This window comes from Lissotriton vulgaris, chromosome 10 (assembly GCF_964263255.1).
Source record: "Lissotriton vulgaris chromosome 10, aLisVul1.2, whole genome shotgun sequence".
Taxonomy (NCBI): domain Eukaryota; kingdom Metazoa; phylum Chordata; class Amphibia; order Caudata; family Salamandridae; genus Lissotriton; species Lissotriton vulgaris.
In genome coordinates, this window is record NC_141698.1 from 32,031,152 (window position 1) to 32,049,408 (window position 18,257).

Below are 18,257 nucleotides of genomic sequence, written 5' to 3' on the forward strand. Positions count from 1 at the left end.
TTTGAAAGAAAACCAAGGCACTATGACACTTCAAGTTATGTGCCTTTCTGCACCAAGTTTCTTACTACCTGTACCCAATGCCGTCTCTAACAAAGTAGAACAAGCATTGGCAATACCAAAGCTGCTGATATTCATGTAATACATAGAGTAGGCACATGGTTCCATGCATGCGAACTTGTGACGCATGAAGCACACCCTTAGACAGAATGGTACACATTCACTATATGTCACTGGTTGGTGGCATCAGCATGATTAGCATGCCATTAGACAGAGTAAGCTGCCTGCACCCAGATTCTAAAATGTAGGAAAAGTCAAAAGGTACACACCCCTTTCTTCCATCCTCATCATGGCATCCACATCCTTCGCATCGCTGTCCCTAGTGTCACCAGGTATTTCATCGTAGATCTTTTCAGAGGGCTTCCTAAAGAAGGAACCTGCCATTGCAACATTACAAGTTACACTCTTTCTCGCACCCGTGAAATCCTAAAAATAGTCAGATCTGCACATTTGTGGTTACATACAATTTACAGCTGAAAAAAAGTCTGAAGAGGGTTGATTGCATCTTGAAGACCATGTGGTATTTCTTTAGATGCACCCTCGTGAGTGGCTGGATTTAGCAGAAAGCGAGACAACATGCCATGCAGCGAGAGATGAAATTTGTAGGCTAGAGAGCAGGTAACAAAAGCTGTTATGGAGATTGGACAACATGCAAAGCCCTGTTGGCCAAAAAGACCTTTATGAAACCCTTCCAGTAGATGCTCTATGCAGATTATGGGCTTAGTGACCACAGCTGTGTTCCACAATATGGGGATGTGGCTCTCCTGTCGCCCCATGCCTAAGACATTTCTTGGGGTCAAGGACAACAAGAATGCATGTCTATTTAGCCCACAGGACAAGATAGAGCCACCGGCTGCAGCACAAACAGTTTGGACCCATTTTACATTATCACATTATACTTATGATCACCACTAGGGCAGGATACCCATCCACATGTACAGGAGGTTCAGAAGGGTATATATATCATTTATTAACAAAAGATGTTACTGCTAGGTTGAGTGCTGTGAAGAAATACCCTAAGCTGTAAGCTCAGCTGCAAAGAAATACCCTAAGGCGTAAATAAATACCCTTAGCTGTAAACTGAGCTGTAAAGAAATACCATAGGCTGTAAATTCAGCTGTAAAGAAATACCCTAAGCTGTAAACTCAGTTGTAAAGAAATACCCTAAGCTGTGAACTCAGCTGTAAAGAAATACCCTAACGTGTAAAGAAGTACCCAAGAAATACCCTAGGCTGTTAGCTTAGCTGTAAAGTAATACCTTAAGCTGTAAAGAAATACCCAAGAAATACCCTAGGTTGTAAGCTCAGCTGTAAAGAAATACCCTAAGCTGTAAACTCAGCTGTAAAGAAATACCCTAAGCTGTAAGCTCAGCTGTAAAGAAATACCATAGGCTGTAAACTCAGCTGTAAAGAAATACCATAGGCTGTAAACTCAGCTGTAAAGAAATACCCTAAGCTGTAAACTCAGCTGTAAAGAAATACCCTAAGCTGTAAACTCAGCTGTAAAGAAATACCCTAACGTGTAAAGAAGTACCCAAGAAATACGCTAAGCTGTTAGCTCAGCTGTAAAGTAATACCTTAAGCTTTAAAGAAATACCCAAGAAATACCCTAGGCTGTAAGCTCATCTGTAAAGAAATACCATAGGCTGTAAACTCAGCTGTAAAGAAATACCATAAGCTGTAAACTCAGCTGTAAAGAAATACCCTAAGCTGTAAACTCAGCTGTAAAGAAATACCATAGGCTGTAAACTCAGGGGAAAAGAAATACCATAAGCTGTAAACTCAGCTGTAAAGAAATACCCTAAGCTGTAAACTCAGCTGTAAAGAAATACCGGCTGTAAACTCAGCTGTAAAGAAATACCCTAAGCTGTAAACTCAGCTGTAAAGAAACACCCTAAACTGTAAACTCAGCTTGCTTTCCCAACACTGGATCCAATATAAAAATGTGCAAATGTTTATGGAATGTAACAATTTGGGGCTGTTTATAATACTTCCAGGACGCTTCTTTATTTTATGCAGGAGAGTGTTATCAAAATTGGCGGTTTTATTCTGAAAGCAAACAATGTACCTAAAAATATTTACAACTTGAAAAACAGACATCCAAAAGGTTAGTGTTGCAGGGTGTGCAGGCAACTTGTCCTTTGCACGCACTGAACACGCACACGTGTTGCTCTCGACCAGTCATAGGCGTCGTGATAGGAATATCACACCCCTGCCTAGCAACCTGCCAATTCCATGTTCGCACTGAGCAAATATACATGCAACGTTCTGCTCGTGCACAAATCTGCACAGATAGTCCATTTTCACTTGTTAACATTTTGCCTCTTGAGCGAAAATATTTTCCCCACTCAGAAGCTCCTTTCCCACCATGGAACATATTTTACTTCTGCCCTTGGCAGCCTCACAGTTACAATGTGGGAGGGAGTTCGCGAGGACAGGTAAGTGTGTGTGTGTGGGTGTGCACAAACTCATAGGGCATTTCAGACATGGAAAGACCACTTCCGCCCTACTTCCGGTCCCTCTTTTTTTCGTGTGAAAGCCAAGCTTACATGCTGAGGTGTTTGCAGAGTTTATATAGGTGTAACATGTGAACATCCAGTCATTGATATACCACTTAATATGTGCTCACACGTATGGCACACAAGGGCGCAATAAGATGAATATTCACAGTGTGGTTAAGTGAAGGATGCCAGACCTGGGGCAGTTCCCTGGATCCTCCATCGGTGACCTAGGCACTAGGCCGCAAGTTGAATCTAAGGGGCATCTACAAGAAAGTGCCGCTGCGCGGCACCGCAAGCCCTTTGGCTGCGCCACGCTGCTGCACTTTCAGAGCAGAGGAATGCGACATATCTACAATGATATGTTGCATTCCTGTGCTCTCCCCTGCGCTGGCGCAGAAACAGCTGCCATGCGCCGGCGCAGGCACCCTGGCACCACGGTGCAAGGATGCCTGCGCCATGGGGAGATTGTTTTTGTGAAGGAAGGGGCCCCTTCCTGCACACAAGCAATCGCTGCAGGCATTTTCCTCTTTTAATGCGTGCTGTAGAAAGCAGCACACATTGAAAGAGGAAAAAACGAGGAGAAATGAAAACATTTCCCCTCGTTTCGCCTCGCTATGCCACCCCTAGGGTGGCGTAGCAAACTGACGCATTTCCAGGTTTACGATTTCTCGTAAATCTGGAAATGCATCAGTGGACATGGGTGTTGCGTGGGAACACCCACAGCAACACCCATGTCCCGCCCCTAACACGCAAAGTGTTGCGTGAACAGGGGCGATATTTACAAGCACAGGTTAAGTCACGCAGGGTGACTTTACCTGTGCTTGTAAATATCCTTTAGCAGGCGGCACATGGGGCTTGTAAATCTGCCCCAAAGTTTATTTAATGTGACATTTGATGAAATCGAATGAATGCTTAAAAGTCAATGTGTCAGACCAATTCATAAGATGCTTCCCCAGAAACCAAAATAGGAAAGACAGCAATGATGTATCTTGTGCGGTGATACCATTAGACGTCCGGCACAATGAAAGCGCCGGCATAAGCAGAGCCCTACCATGACCAGAACGCCAGAGCCCATTCATATCCCTGGATATTCCAAGATTTGAGATGAATTAAGCCCTGTGATGTTCAGAATCCGGTATAATCAGAAAGGGTGAAGGATAAGACACTCGCTAGAATCCAAACCAAGACCCAATATGAATTCTGGCGTCATCGGAGAGGCTGATAACATAGCTCTTATATAGGGAGATTTCTGACATCAGTTGTCAGATCAAAGAATGGCAACAAACTGGACACATTGATTTTTTGTACAGGACAGGTCAATTTTTGAAGCACCCAGTCTCTTGGGCAAGAAGACATCTTAATGAGACTCCTCATCCTGGCAACACCAGGCCCATGACCCAGGTCTCTTTAAGACCACAAAAATCCAAGCTCTGGACACTTTGGCAAAATGATCAGAGTATCTCTACACTTCAGGCCACCTGTGCACCCTACAGAACACTATTAGGACAGGCGAAAGAAAGACTCTTAAGATATAAAATAGGAAGAAAGAAAGTTGGACTTTATGTAGCTACACCCTCAGAACATCCCCTCCTAAATGGTAGATTATCATCTGTTCAGACTCCCATTTTCAAACAGCCACCTCTCCACAGTGTATTTCCTCCCGCAGGTAGGACCATCTTGAAAATTGCATGCTCTACTTATGCCAAAGGCAACTGCCCTGTACTAGGCTGTAAACACCTCTGAACAACCTGTGGCCATGCAGTCAAATCAGTGTATACCTGCAACACCCATGAGTTAAGTGCAGCCCACACTCACTCCGGCAAACGCAAACTCTGCCTCTGCTGCGTAACTTCCTAACTAATGCAATATTTGACTCTCCTCTGTAAGTGACCAGCCTCAAATGCATACAGCCACCACATCACAAGGTGACCTTTGCAAATCCCCTCTTCCTTCCAATGGGACCACACATGATCGGGCAGATATTGACCCATGCGTTGCTAACCATAACTGGTAAATTTCTGTAGTTTTCCGCGCCAGTGCCAGAAACGTAACTCAGTTTTCAACTGTGCCTTTGGAAGTGATCACAATGTGTTTTTTATGATGTATTTAATTTCCATCCTTTAGCCAGGAGCGGCTTGTGCAGGTAAGAGCGGTGAGGCAGTGGCCCAGGTTGGGGGGATTAGACAGATGAACACGAGGGAAAATTGAATAAATAACAAATTTACCCTCGTCGTCGTCTGTCGAAATCCCGCCCCAGCCCCCCACCCGGCCCTAAGGCCCCACCGCTCCCACCTGCACGGGCTGCGGCTGTCTTTAGCTGTTTGCAGCAGGGATTGGCCCATAGAGATTTGGCCATCGGTTTCCCTTATTTAGCATGCGGCTGCGAATTCATGGAAGTATCATTCCCAGGTACCCCAAAACCATTGCAAGTTTTTCTTATTCATGTTGCCCCTTTTAAGGGCTCGCTGTCCTGGATACTGATCCTCAAATCCATGATATGTGTTGCATTGGTCTGAGTGGCTTGCTCTGATTTCGTAGCACCCGGCCTTCAAGCTTTCCATGGATCCTCTGTACCTTTTTAGGATTCGTCGATCCCCAATACTAAAATGATAGCCGGGATCTGTGGATTTGTCTAAGTACATCGCAACCAGTCTTCTGATTCTGAAGAAAGGACTTTAGTGCGCTGGAAACCGACGCAGTCAGACAAGACGCGTTAATATAATAGGTTTGGCTGCATGGAAGCTTCGCTTTTGATCTGTTTATGTTCCTAGAAGAAATTGAATTTGAAATGTCGTCCTCGAAGTTATCAAACGTTTTGCGTCACGCAGTTTGCAAAGGTTGATGAGTTGACCTATTTCCTCAAGGTCACATTTGGTCTAAGTTTTCTGCACCTATATTTTGTTCCCTTGCTAATCCTGCATTGACTCAGTGAGTATATATTAGAGGTGGTGGAACGTTGCACCTCGCAAGGGTAGCATCCTTCACCCCAAGGATGTTCTGAGTCCTCATATTCAATGTGGTTTAAGCAGCATATACAGAAACTCCAAAGATGGTGGTTCTGCTAGTGAGACTGCATGTATTCTCACATGTTTGTCCTACACTCTTGTTATGACATGGATAGAGTCACAGCTCCCAAACACTTCTTATGGACTGAGAAGGTCTGTTGAGTTTCCTACTTGATTGCCAGAGGAAAAGGCGACTCCTCCCAGTAGCCACGGTGTCCTCCTGCACTTAAAGGTACACGTAAAAGGTGTAAGCTATTTCTTTCCAGAAGGTCAAAACCACAAAGAGTACTAAAAAAATAAGAAAAGCATTCTTGCAAATCTTGTAGTTCTTGATTCAGGATGAAAATGAATACAGAAGATAATAGTAAGGCACCAACCTTCCACTGGCATCAGGGAAAAGGGCACCCAGAAGAAGATCCAGTAGAAGTTTTGTTAGACGGGGACCTGGAGGGTCGGCCGAGGACAAGGGGAGAGGCCTCCGGAGAGGGCCGTCTCCAGCGATCGTACAGACAAGTAACTTCCCCCCCCACAGATGGACACCACACAAGGATGAGGTCAACACTCTTTATATACGATTCTTGAAGCAAGGATATCAGCGATACAGTGAGATCGGGACACGAGGGTCCTCTCAATTCTAGTCTCTGGAAGGGAAAGGGTAGCGGGACAGTCTTGGTACTGGTCTGGTACGGAGGTGGTACGATGGATAGCTCACAATCCTCGAGCTCGGAGTTCTGGAAGGTCGGGCCGCGGCAGCGCCAGCAGGCTCGGTTGATAAGTCTCACTTGAGAAGGGCCGCGGCAGCGCCAGCCGGCAAAGGCGGTGGTTCACACAAGGATGGGCCGCGGCAGCGCCAGCAGGTCCCGACGAAGATGTAGGTTGCAGAGGGCCGCGGCAGCGCCAGCAGGTCCCGACGAAGATGTAGGTTGCAGAGGGCCGCGGCAGCGCCAGCAGGTCCCGACGAAGATGTAGGTTGCAGAAGGCCGCGGCAGCGCCAGCAGGCAGGACGATGATTCACAAGGCAGGGCTGCGGCAGCGCCAGCAGTCCGTCAAGGATGAGTTCTTCTAGGTGTCTCTCGACTCCAGGATACAACTGCCTTCCTGCTCTGGAGCTGCCCCAGTTATAGGTCTGGCCTCCTTTGATGTCCGGACCCTCGCTCTTGGAGGTCGGGAGGTCCGGGATGAGGGAGTCCAGACACCCAGCAGGGGGGTGGAGCCAGCGCCCGGGGAGGCTGGGGGCGATCGGCACCTGGCGGGGGAGAGCCATCGACACTCCTCTCTCCCATTGACCTACCAAGTGGTCCGTTCACCTCCTGGGTGGATGGTGGTGCCTCGATGTCGGGGCCTGGCCAGGCCCAGGGTTGGGGTCGAGCTGATGCCACGCAGCCTCGTGGTGCAGTGTCCAAGATGGCGGCTGGGCCGGGGCAATGCTGCCGGTGGTGGCCCGGGCCGGCCGATGTTGGGGTGTTTGGGGGCAGGCGTCCCGTTGGGGACGGGTTGCGGGTTGCTTCCATGGGTTTGCCGGGGTGGTTCTTCTGGTGACACCGGGAGAGCCGGTGTTCGAGTCTTATGATGCGGGGAGGGAGCGGCCCCTTCACGAGGCCTGTCCAACATGCGTCCCCCCCAGCTGAAGGCAGGGAGAGTCACCCATCTTCTTGGGTACTCTCCTCGCCGAGGCGGAAAAAGCGTGACAGGCCGTCCGCGTTGGCGTGGTCTTGGCCAGGGCGATGCTCCACAGTGAAGTCCATCCCCTGCAGGGAGATGGACCATCGCAACATTTTTGGATTCTCCCCCCGCATCTGCATCAGCCATTGCAGGGGTCGGTGGTCTGTCTGTACCCTGAAATGGGTACCGAAGAGGTAGGGCCGGAGTTTCTTGAGGGCCCATACTACTGCGAAGACCTCCCGCTCGATGGTGCTCCAGCGCTGCTCTCGGGCCAGCAGGCGTCGGCTGATGAAGGCCACTGGTTGATCGACTCCCTCGGCGTTGAGTTGAGAGAGTACTGCCCCAATGCCATGATCTGAGGCGTCCGTCTGGACGATGAATTCCCGGCTGTAGTCGGGGGCCTGGAGCACGGGGGCGGTGCACATGGCGGCCTTCAACTTCTCGAAGGCCGCTTGACAGTCCGGAGTCCAGTTGACGGTTTTGGGGTTTTTCTTGGAGGTGAGTTCTGTGAGGGGCCCCACAATGCTGCCATAGTCCTTCACAAACCGCCGGTAGTATCCGGTGAGCCCCAGGAAGGCTCGGACCTCGGTTTGGGTGACAGGTGGCTGCCAGGACTGGATGGCAGCGATCTTGAGCTGAAGGGGGGCCACCAGACCGCTCCCCACTTGGTGTCCGAGGTAGGTCACGGACCCTTAGCCAATCTGGCATTTGCTGGCCTTGATGGTGAGGCCGGCCTGCTGGGGGGCGCGCAGGACTTCTCGGAGTTGGTGAAGGTGGTCGGCCCAGTGACGACTGTACACAGCGATATCGTCCAGGTAAGCAGCACTGAATTCTTCGAGGCCCGCCAATACCTGGTTCACGAGTCGTTGGAAAGTAGCTGGAGCGTTTTTCATGCCGAATGGCATCACTTTGAAATGGTAGTGGCCATCCGGGGTAGAGAAGGCGGATCGTTCTTGGGCTCTGGGGGTGAGGCCGATCTGCCAGTAGCCTGCTGTCAGATCGAAGATGCTCAGGTAGCGGGCAGCCCCCATACGGTCAACCAGTTCATCTGCCCGGGGGATGGGGTGAGCGTCAGTTCGGGTGACAGCGTTCAGGCCCCGATAGTCTACACAGAATCGGAGCTCGGGGGTGGCGCCCAGGGCGGCAGCTTTGGGGACCAGGACGACTGGGCTGGCCCAGGGGCTGTCGGATGGCTCGATCACTCCTAGTGCGAGCATTTTAGAGACTTCGTCCTGGATGCAGGTGCGCACCCGATCCGGCACTCGGTACGCCCTGTGTCGAATAGGGGGACTATCCCCAGTGTCCACGTCATGAAGGCACCAGGGGGTAACCCTGGGGTGAGGGAGAACAGGTTCGCAAATTGCAGCAGGAGGGCCCGACAGTCTTGGCGTTGTTCCGGGGACAAGGCATCGGAGAGTCGGACCCCTTCCACTGAGCCATCTTTTTCACGGGTCCTCAGTAGGTCAGGGAGGGGCTCGGAGTCTTCTTCCGTCCCACTATCTGTTGCCATCAGTAGGCTGAGCTCCGAGCGTACGAAGTGGGGTTTGAGTCTGTTGGCGTGGAGGACCCGGAGGGGGTTCCGGGGGGACTCAATGTCTATTAGGTAGGTGACAGGGCCCTTGCGCTCAATCACCTTGAAGGGTCCTGTCCATTTGTCCTGCAAGGCACAAGGTTCGACTGGAGACATCACCCATACTTGCTGACCGGGCTCGAACTCAATGGAGGAGGCATGTTGATCGTACCATTTCTTCATGTCCTCCTGACTGGCCTCAAGATTGGCTTTGGCGAGTTCCCTGAATCGCCGGGTCTGGTTGCGGAGGGTCAGGAGGTACTTACACACGTCCGGAGGGGTCTTCTGGGGGGCCATCTCCCATTCTTCCTTGACCAGGCTGAGGGGCCTCCGGACAGGGTGTCCGTACAGGAGCTCGAAGGGGCTAAAACCGAGGGATTTCTGGGGAACCTCTCGGTAGGCGAAGAGGAGGCACGGGAGCAGCACGTCCCATTGGCGACGTAGGGGCTCTTCCAGGCCCATGATCATTCCCTTGAGAGTGCGGTTAAACCGCTCGACCAGTCCGTTTCCTTGCGGGTGATAGGGGGTTGTGAACCGGTAGGTAACCACGCACTGCTGCCAGAGAGATTTCATGTACTTGGAGATAAAGTTCGTGCCCCTGTCGCTGACGACTTCCCGGGGGAAGCCCACTCGAGAGAAGATCCCCATTAAGGCTCGGCCTACCACGGGTGCTGTTACGGTCCGAAGAGGAATGGCCTCGGGATAGCGGGTGGCGTGGTCCACCAGGACCAGGATGAACCGGTGCCCCTGTGCTGTTCGGGGGTCCAGGGGCCCCACAATGTCTATTCCCACCCGTTCGAACGGGGTGGTGACGACGGGAAATGGTTGCAAGGGTGCTTTGATTTTTCGGCCGCTCTTCCCGCTGGCCTGGCAGGTGGGGCAGGCCCGGCAGTGGTTGGAGACATCATTTCGCATTTTGGGCCAGTAAAAGTGTGTTACCAGGCGGTTGTACGTTTTGTCTTGTCCCAAGTGTCCAGTAAGGGGGACATCGTGCGCTAAGTTCAAAAGGAAGTCTCTGAAGCGGAGGGGCACCACCAGCACCCGGCTGGCCCCCAACTCAGCAATTCTTTGCTCGCTGTAGAGTAGGTCATTGTCCCAATAGATGCAGTGTGCCCCTGCGGTGTCTCCTGCGCTCTGGGCGAGGGCTTGCTGTCGGAGTCCCTCGAGGGAGGGACAGGTCTTCTGTTCTTGCCGGAATTGTTCCTGGGTGGGTCCACCCTCTTGACGCCACTGGGCCAGTTCTGGAAGGTCCTGGAGCTGAGCCGGCCCTTCTTGGTTTTGCTCTGGGGGATCAGTACTGAGGGCGTCTCTCTCCGGGACGATCGGGGGAGGAGGTGCTGGCCATTCGGGTTCTTCGGGACTGGGGATGGCACGGGCGGCCATGGACCGGGTCGTTACGCAGGCCCAGTCAGGGAGGCCCAACATCCCCAGGTGCTCTCTTCTCTCAACTGCTGCCCAGGGGGAACTTTCGAGGTCGTTTCCCAGGAGGCAGTCCACCGGGGCATCATCGCGGACAGTCACCTTCAGCATACCGGACACTCCTCCCCACTCGAAGGGGACGCAGGCCATTCGACACAGGCTCTCTGAATTGTCAGCTGATCGGACGGGGCAAAGAACGTTTGGCAAGATCTGCTCGGGGGTTACCAGATGACAGCGGACTGCCGTCACACTGGCCCCGGTGTCAGGCAGGGCTTCGGCCTTGCGCCCATTGATGTTCACCCACTGGCTGTATATTCTCGTGTTGGCGGGTAGGGGAGCCCGCGGGATCATGTCTCTTTCCCCTAGGCAAACCAGGGACATGGCGGCGGGTTCCCACTCGGGCTGTTCCTGGTCGTACTCTTCATAATCTTCGGGTGCTTGCTCCTCTCCCTGGGCGGCGGCAGCGACCTGGCGGGGTATAGGACTCTGGTTCTTCGGGCAGTTAGGGTCGTTGGCATAGTGGCCGGTCCGCTGGCACCGGTGGCAAGTAACGTTGGCTCGGAACCCTGGACGCATCGGGGGGTTTCCCCTACCGGCCGGGGGCGGGGTGGTGCTGGCGGAAGCTGCCGGGACGGCGTCTCTGCCCCGACCCTGGCCTCCTCCTCCTCGGGGGCGATCGGGACCTTGGTTGGTTCTGTTTGGCTCACTGGGCCCACTTTGGGCAACTCGAGTGCTTTCCCATCGGTCAGCTTCAGCGGCGAGCTGCCGAGGTTCAGTCAGTTTACTGTCGAGGAGGTGCTGCCTGAGCTCGACGAAGCAATTGTTGGAGAGGTGTTCCCACACAATGAGGTTAAAGAGTTGCTCGTAGGTGGTTACGTGGCTGCCCTTGATCCACCCCTCGAAGGCTCGGCTGAAATAGTTCACGTACTCCACCCAAGTTGTACCCGGGATCCGTTTGCAGTCGCGGAACCGCTGGCGGTACATCTCGGGCGTGAGTCCGCATCGAGTGAGGAGGGCGGCCTTCATGTGGTCATAGGACGTCATCTGATGGTCCGGGAGCTGCAGCAGGGCGTCGCGCCCTTCATTGATGAACCTCCCCCATAACCCGGCTCCCCAGTCACTTCGATCAATCCGGTGGGAGGTCATGGCTATCTCGTAGGCCTTGAACCACTGCTGGATATCGTCGTTCCGATAATATTCTCTGACGACATCCTTGGGGATGTGGACTTTCGGTTCTGCAGTGCCCGGTGTGTTCGGGCGCTCGGGCGCTCGGGCACCCCGAGATCTTTATTCTGTTTCCGAATCTCTATCTCTGCTATGTTGCGCTCATGTTCGTATGCCAGTTTTTTCTCTTCGAGTTCCCTCTGCCTTTGTTTCTCTTCCCGCTCCTCTCGGAGCCGCAAGTGTTCTAATGTTATCTTTTGTTCCGCCAATTTCAGCTCTCCGTCCAACCGAAGCCGTGCCAACTCTAATTCATGGAGTCTGCTTTTCTCTCGTTCTCGGATCTCCTCCAGGGAGAGACCCGATCTCCTTCTTTCTGTCGGAGTGGTGTTTGTTTCTGGCGCCTCGAGGTTTTGGTTTTGGGGTACGGCCGTACCCGTTTCTGCCCACGATTCTAGGGCGTGTTTGAAGTCCTCTTTTGTGCTTAGTCCGGTGGTAGCAATGCCTAGTTCTATGCAAAATTGCTTTAGCTCTCGGTGGTTGTACTCTTCTAGTTTCTCCATCTGGATTTCTCTGTGGATCCGCTCTCTTTTGTTGTCATTGTGGTTGAGTCGTGGGGTGAGTTACTCTCTGTACGATTACGCGTTGGTTCGGATCGCGCCGCTGGCCACCAATGTTAGACGGGGACCTGGAGGGTCAGCCGAGGACAAGGAGAGAGGCCTCCGGAGAGGGCCGTCTCCAGCGATTGTACAGACAAGTAACTTCCCCCCCACAGATGGACACCACACAAGGATGAGGTCAACACTCTTTATATACGATTCTTGAAGCAAGGATATCAGCGATACAGTGAGATCGGGACACGAGGGTCCTCTCAATTCTAGTCTCTGGAAGGGAAAGGGTAGCGGGACAGTCTTGGTACCGGTCTGGTACGGAGGTGGTACGATGGATAGCTCACAATCCTCGAGCTCGGAGTTCTGGAAGGTCGGGCCGCGGCAGCGCCAGCAGGCTCGGTTGATAAGTCTCACTTGAGAAGGGCCGTGGCAGCGCCAGCCGGCAAAGGCGATGGTTCACACAAGGATGGGCCGAGGCAGCGCCAGCAGGTCCCGACGAAGATGTAGGTTGCAGAGGGCCGCGGCAGCGCCAGCAGGTCCCAACGAAGATGTAGGTTGCAGAGGGCCGCGGCAGCGCCAGCAGGTCCCGACGAAGATGTAGGTTGCAGAGGGCCGCGGCAGTGCCAGCAGGTCCCGACGAAGATGTAGGTTGCAGAAGGCCGCGGCAGTGCCAGAAGGCAGGACGATGATTCACAAGGCAGGGCTGCGGCAGCGCCAGCAGTCCGTCAAGGATGAGTTCTTCTAGGTGTCTCTCGACTCCAGGATACAACTGCCTTCCTGCTCTGGAGCTGCCCCAGTTATAGGTCTGGCCTCCTTTGATGTCCGGACCCTCGCTCTTGGAGGTCGGGAGGTCCGGGATGAGGGAGTCCAGACACCCAGCAGGGGGGTGGAGCCAGCGCCCGGGGAGGCTGGGGGTGATCGGCACCTGGCGGGGGAGAGCCATCGACACTCCTCTCTCCCATTGACCTACCAAGTGGTCCGTTCACCTCCTGGGTGGATGGTGGTGCCTCGATGTCGGGGCCTGGCCAGGCCCAGGGTTGGGGTCGAGCTGAGGCCACGCGGCCTCGTGGTGCAGTGTCCAAGATGGCGGCTGGGCCGGGGCAATGCTGCCGGTGGTGGCCCGGGCCGGCCGATGTCGGGGTGTTTGGGGGCAGGCGTCCCGTTGGGGACGGGTTGCGGGTTGCTTCCATGGGTTTGCCGGGGTGGTTCTTCTGGTGACACCGGGAGAGCCGGTGTTCGAGTCTTATGATGCGGGGAGGGAGCGGCCCCTTCACGAGGCCTGTCCAACAAGTTTCAATAGTAAGAAGATAATATCAGGGACTAAAAATAGCATTTGGTGGACAAAGAACACAAAATATAAGGGATCAACCCTCAGATGCATCAAGCCCATATTCTGCGAATTCTAAATTGTGAAAAATACTGAATCGCAATTTAGAATTCGCAGAATGGGATGCATCAAGAAAAGCGACTAAAAAAAGCGACTCGCAATCGACCGTAATTGCCGATAGCGGTTTTCGCCAAATCGCATACATTTCGCAGAATCGCCCATTTTCCGTGTAAAAATTGCGAACTCGCAATTACCGAAATCGCAAAAAACGGGAAGTCGCATTTCGAGCACAATGATGCCATCACAACCAGGAAGTAGGCAGTTCCCTCCCTCATTCAGAACACAGAGCCTAATAGTGGAAGAAGCACAGCCCAGAGCTCCACAACAGACATCCTGCAGCACCACACCAGGACACAAACAACAACTTAAAATGTCCCAGGAAGCAGCAGGGAGCAGTGTACCAGGCAGAAAGAGAAAAATAAAATTCTCTGAGCAGGAATTGGAGTACCTCATCGAGGGAGTATCAAAGGACCATGCCAGGCTGTTTGGAAAGGAGTCCCGGAGGGTGCCTGAGGCTGACAAGCGGAGCATTTGACTGCGCATCCGCGCAAAGGTGAACTTAGTTGGAGTGACCTAGCGCTCCATTGACGAGCTCAAAAAGAGGTGGTACGACCTCAGAGGGCGTGCCAAAAAATGCATCGCTGAAAGGCTGGGGGAGCAACTTGCCACCGGAGGAGGAGACCCCACAGTTGCACCCAACACTCCACTCGAAGACCTGGTGGAGGACACACTCAATCTGCAGCCTGCGTGGGGGTCACCCGGCTGGACTTCTCCTGACTCACCCAACAATCCCAAAGTAAGTGCCATGCGACTGTGACCCCGTCGCCTAACAATGCCCATGACTCCAGTGCTAACCATTTGATAACCCCAGTAATGCAAGCGATGCACACCTGAAATGCCCTATTGCATTGTGGGACCTGTAGTGTAACCACGATTCCCGGATAGCCATACACAGCCAGACCTGTCATGTGAAATATATTCCTAAAGCCAGTCAGGGAATGCAAGCCTGTATGCATGTAGCAACATCCCATGTGCAAGATACATATCATTAATCATGCACCCATTTACATCACAGGTGCGTCTGAACAACCCAGCACAGACAGCGAGGCCCTCCACATAGAGGAGAACCCTGAGGACACCGAGGGAGAGGGCCATCCTGCCCCACGACCCGGACCATCACTACCACCAGCAGCAGTACCACCACCTCCCCATGTGGACAGGGCCACCCCTGCAGCCACAGGAGCACAGCAACCACCCCATGTGACACCCATGGCAGTGGTACAGGCCACACCACCACCACCCAGCAGACTGATGATGCAGCAGCGCAACGTCTCAACACGCGCTGGCAGGGGGGAACATGGGCTGGCCATAGAACGCCGGATGCTTGCTGTCCACCAGAAGCAGGCCCGGCACTTGGCAGCCATTCACCTGCAGCTCAACAAAACAGCGCAAAACGTGAGCCAGCTCACAGAAAGCATGCAGGTCATGACTGCAGCTGACAGGGACAACAGCCAGATCCTGGTGTCCAGGCAGAACATCACCCGCTGCCGCCACAGCCAGCTGCTGACCCGCCTGTCAGCATACACAAGATCCAACCATCTCATCGGAAATGCCACCTCCCAACTTTTGCGCCGCTCTTTTGCGATGTAAATACAGATGGTTCAATGCTGCCAGGACATCGCCAGGGCCCTTGAAAAAGTCACAAACGCTGGGCAGAGTCTGCAGGCGCCTGGCCATGGCCAAGCAAGTGGAGGTGATGATGCCAGTGAGGGCATTTCGAGTCCCAGCAGCCTGTCTTTGCCGCTGGTAACCGTACGCCGCTGCAGCACCAGGCCCACTGCAGCATCACAGGCCAATAGTGTCGTGGAGGACGTGGAGAGGCAACTGGGTGCGTCCGGCCGGAGGCGTCAGTGACTCTATGAACTCTACCAGCAGGGCCATGCTGATTAGACAAGCACGCCCTCTTCTCTATCATGGGGCTGTATGAGGAAATACAGTTCTCATGTAATTTGTAAAAAATGTAAAGACACATTATTGTGAAAATAACAATAAGAATTTATAGTCACAAGTAAATCCGACTCATGTCATTATTACATTTGTCATGCATGAGTGCAGTGTTGTGTGAGGGGAATGGGTGCACTAGAAACAGTTCATTGTTATGTTGTTGCGGCACCTGTGTCCTTCTGCAGGATTCTCCCTGCGTGCATGATGCACATGTGCCGGTGGGCGGTTGTCCCCCTCAGACTCACTACCAGACACCTCCACAGGTATCCTCTGCTTGATAGCAATATTGTGGAGTATGGCACACACGGCCACGATGCGGCAGCAGACCTCAGGCTGGTATTTGAGGGCGCCGCCAGTCGTGTGGAGGATGCGGAATCGGCTCTTTAAAAGCCCAAATGTCCGCTCAATGCAATTTATAGTGCGAATGTGTGCAGCATTGTAACGCTGTTGCTGTGGTGTGGCAGGGTTGAGGTATGGGGTGAGGAGGTACTCACGGAGGCCGTAGGCACTGTCACCTGAATGAAAGGAGCAGAGGGTCAGTGCCTGTCATGCGCAGCTATTATTTGTGTAATTTATATAGCGCGCAGCTACCCCAACGGGGTGTCCCGGCGCTTCTGAGTGAAAGCAGAGTGATAGTACTGGGGGGGTTAACAAAAGAGAAAAGGTTTTAGTGCCTTACGGAAGGGTAATTCTTCCTGGATCATCCTAATTGCGATCGGAAGTTTGTTCCAGAGAGTTGTGGCACAGACCTGGAAGGTTTTACCTCCAGAACGTGCTTTCCAGAATCTTGGTATTGGCTACATGGTCTCGATGTACTGTTTGTTGGCATGTGTACTTACCTAGAAGGTGTCCTTCCCCAAAGTCTCCCCTGGCCAGGCGTGTGTGCATGCCGCTGTGCCGGAATATGAAGGAATCATGCGTGCTCCCCGGGTATGTCGGTGATGATTGTCTTTGCGTTGCAGACCATCTGGATGTTCAGTGAGTGGTAGGACTTGCGGTTCCGGTACATGAATTCTGTCTCAGCGGGTGGGCAGATGTGGATGTGGGTACAGTCAATGCATCCAATTACATGGGTGAAATGCGCTATGTTGTAAAATTGTAGCTTTGTTTGATTTAAGTCCTGTTGGGTGGTTGGGAAGGTTACGTAATGGTGTATCCGGGTCAGCATGGTGTCCAGGAAACTCCTTAGGCAGCGGGACAGTGTGCTCTGGGACATCCCCCCTGCAACTGCAACTATCCCCTGGAAGCTACCGGAGGCCAGGAGGTGCAGGCAGCACAGGACCTGGACATGGGTGGGCACGGCATTGGTCCTCCTCGTTGGGTGCTGCATCAGGGGTCAAGGTCCCGGATGAGCTTGGTAATCATTGCCCCATTCAGCCTGTACTTTGAGTAGATTTTCTCCTCAGTCGGGCCCAGGAGTATGATCCGCAACCGGAAGATGTGCTCCTGGATCCTGCGTCTGTTCCTGGCTGCAGCCTGGAGCCTTCGCCGCCTTACCAACATGTAGAGTCCTGGCATTGTGAATGTCCTCATGCTCCTACTGTGTCTCCTTAAGTGTGTTTGTTCGGCTCGCACCTGTAGCTAGTTAGATTTTTTTTTATTATTATTATTTTTTCGTTATGGTTACCACCTGGTTTGAGTTCTCCTTAATTTGCACCTCGCAAAAAGCGATTTTGAGCTTTTTCGCTATTTGCGATTTTTCATGCATTTGGTTTGCGATTATTTTGCGATTTCGCAAATAAAATCGCAGAATGATTGGAAACTCGCTATTTCAGAATCGCAAAGAGGGTTCCACCTTGATTCTGCGATTTTATTTGCGAAGTCGCAAAATATATTTTGCGACTTCGCAATGTGGTTGTTTTTCTTTTCATGAATTGCGGTTCATGGAATGTCGATCACAATAGCTGTTTCGCAACTATTGCGATCGCAATTTGTGTTGATGAATCTATCTGCAAATGTAGTGTTAAGCATCGATCACTTTCAAATGCCTAGTTATCTATAATTCAAACGGAAACTGAGATCATCTTGGATTGAGGACCTCAGGTGGAATTCTCTTGACAAACCTGTATCTTGGAAAAGGCTGATTATAAGGCTTGCCCACGCCCCTTTCCTGAACTCGTGTTGTTGACTTTGGCCCACAAAGAAGAAGCCCCAGTTTGACTACATTTTCCAGGGCAGAACTCGCCGTTCTGGTGCTGGTCTTCTTGCCCAATGCTCCGCGCAGCTCACAGAATACCCTTCCAGGTCAATACGCCATTGTAGTCTAGGCAACCAGATGTTTAACCATCTGCTGAGTGCATTGACCAGTGACAAGCTGCCTGATGGGAAAGAAGGGTGCTATCTTCTCTTGAATGCTTTCAATTGTTGGTGAGCTCAGATGTAACACTACCCCACAAAGTCCTCACACACTTCTATACAATCTCGTACTATCATCATAATGTGTCCTATATCTCACTACTTTGTGCTTCAAATTTGTTCACAGGTGCAATTATGGAACATGGTATGGGAACTCCTCTCAGTATATGTCTTCAAGGGCACGCGACACACACCATGCATTGTGTTTTAATTCACGAAGACATTAATATGTCTTAATAACTCTTTTCACATATCTATATAAAAAGATCTTCTTGTGTGAAGCAGACCTACTTTTAGCAGATGCCTTTAAGTTGCAGAACAAAATGTTTTACAGCTTGTCACTCCTTTAGTTCTTCTTTACTTAGTCCATTTTCTTTCTCCTGCTCTCCTAAACCATGTTTTATGCTTAGGGCTTCATCTTTAGAAATGAGTGCCGGCCCCAAAATTGTAGCTTGACTCTCAATAGCAGGAAGCCCCCGCCCCATCTTTCCTTTCACCCAAAGGTGTTCAGGACCAGGTTGAATAT

The 18,257-nt window shown here is 52.1% G+C and overlaps 1 protein-coding gene across 1 annotated transcript in view; it reads right to left on the bottom strand.

The window, feature by feature from the left end:
- LOC147684422 (scavenger receptor cysteine-rich type 1 protein M130-like) overlaps positions 1–18,257 on the bottom strand; it is a 156,783-nt gene that overhangs the window by 18,946 nt on the left and 119,580 nt on the right. The window contains exon 15 of the mRNA XM_086940349.1: positions 327–434. Within this exon, the coding sequence (XP_086796475.1) occupies positions 327–434 (108 nt within the window). The remainder of the gene's footprint in view (positions 1–326; positions 435–18,257) is intronic.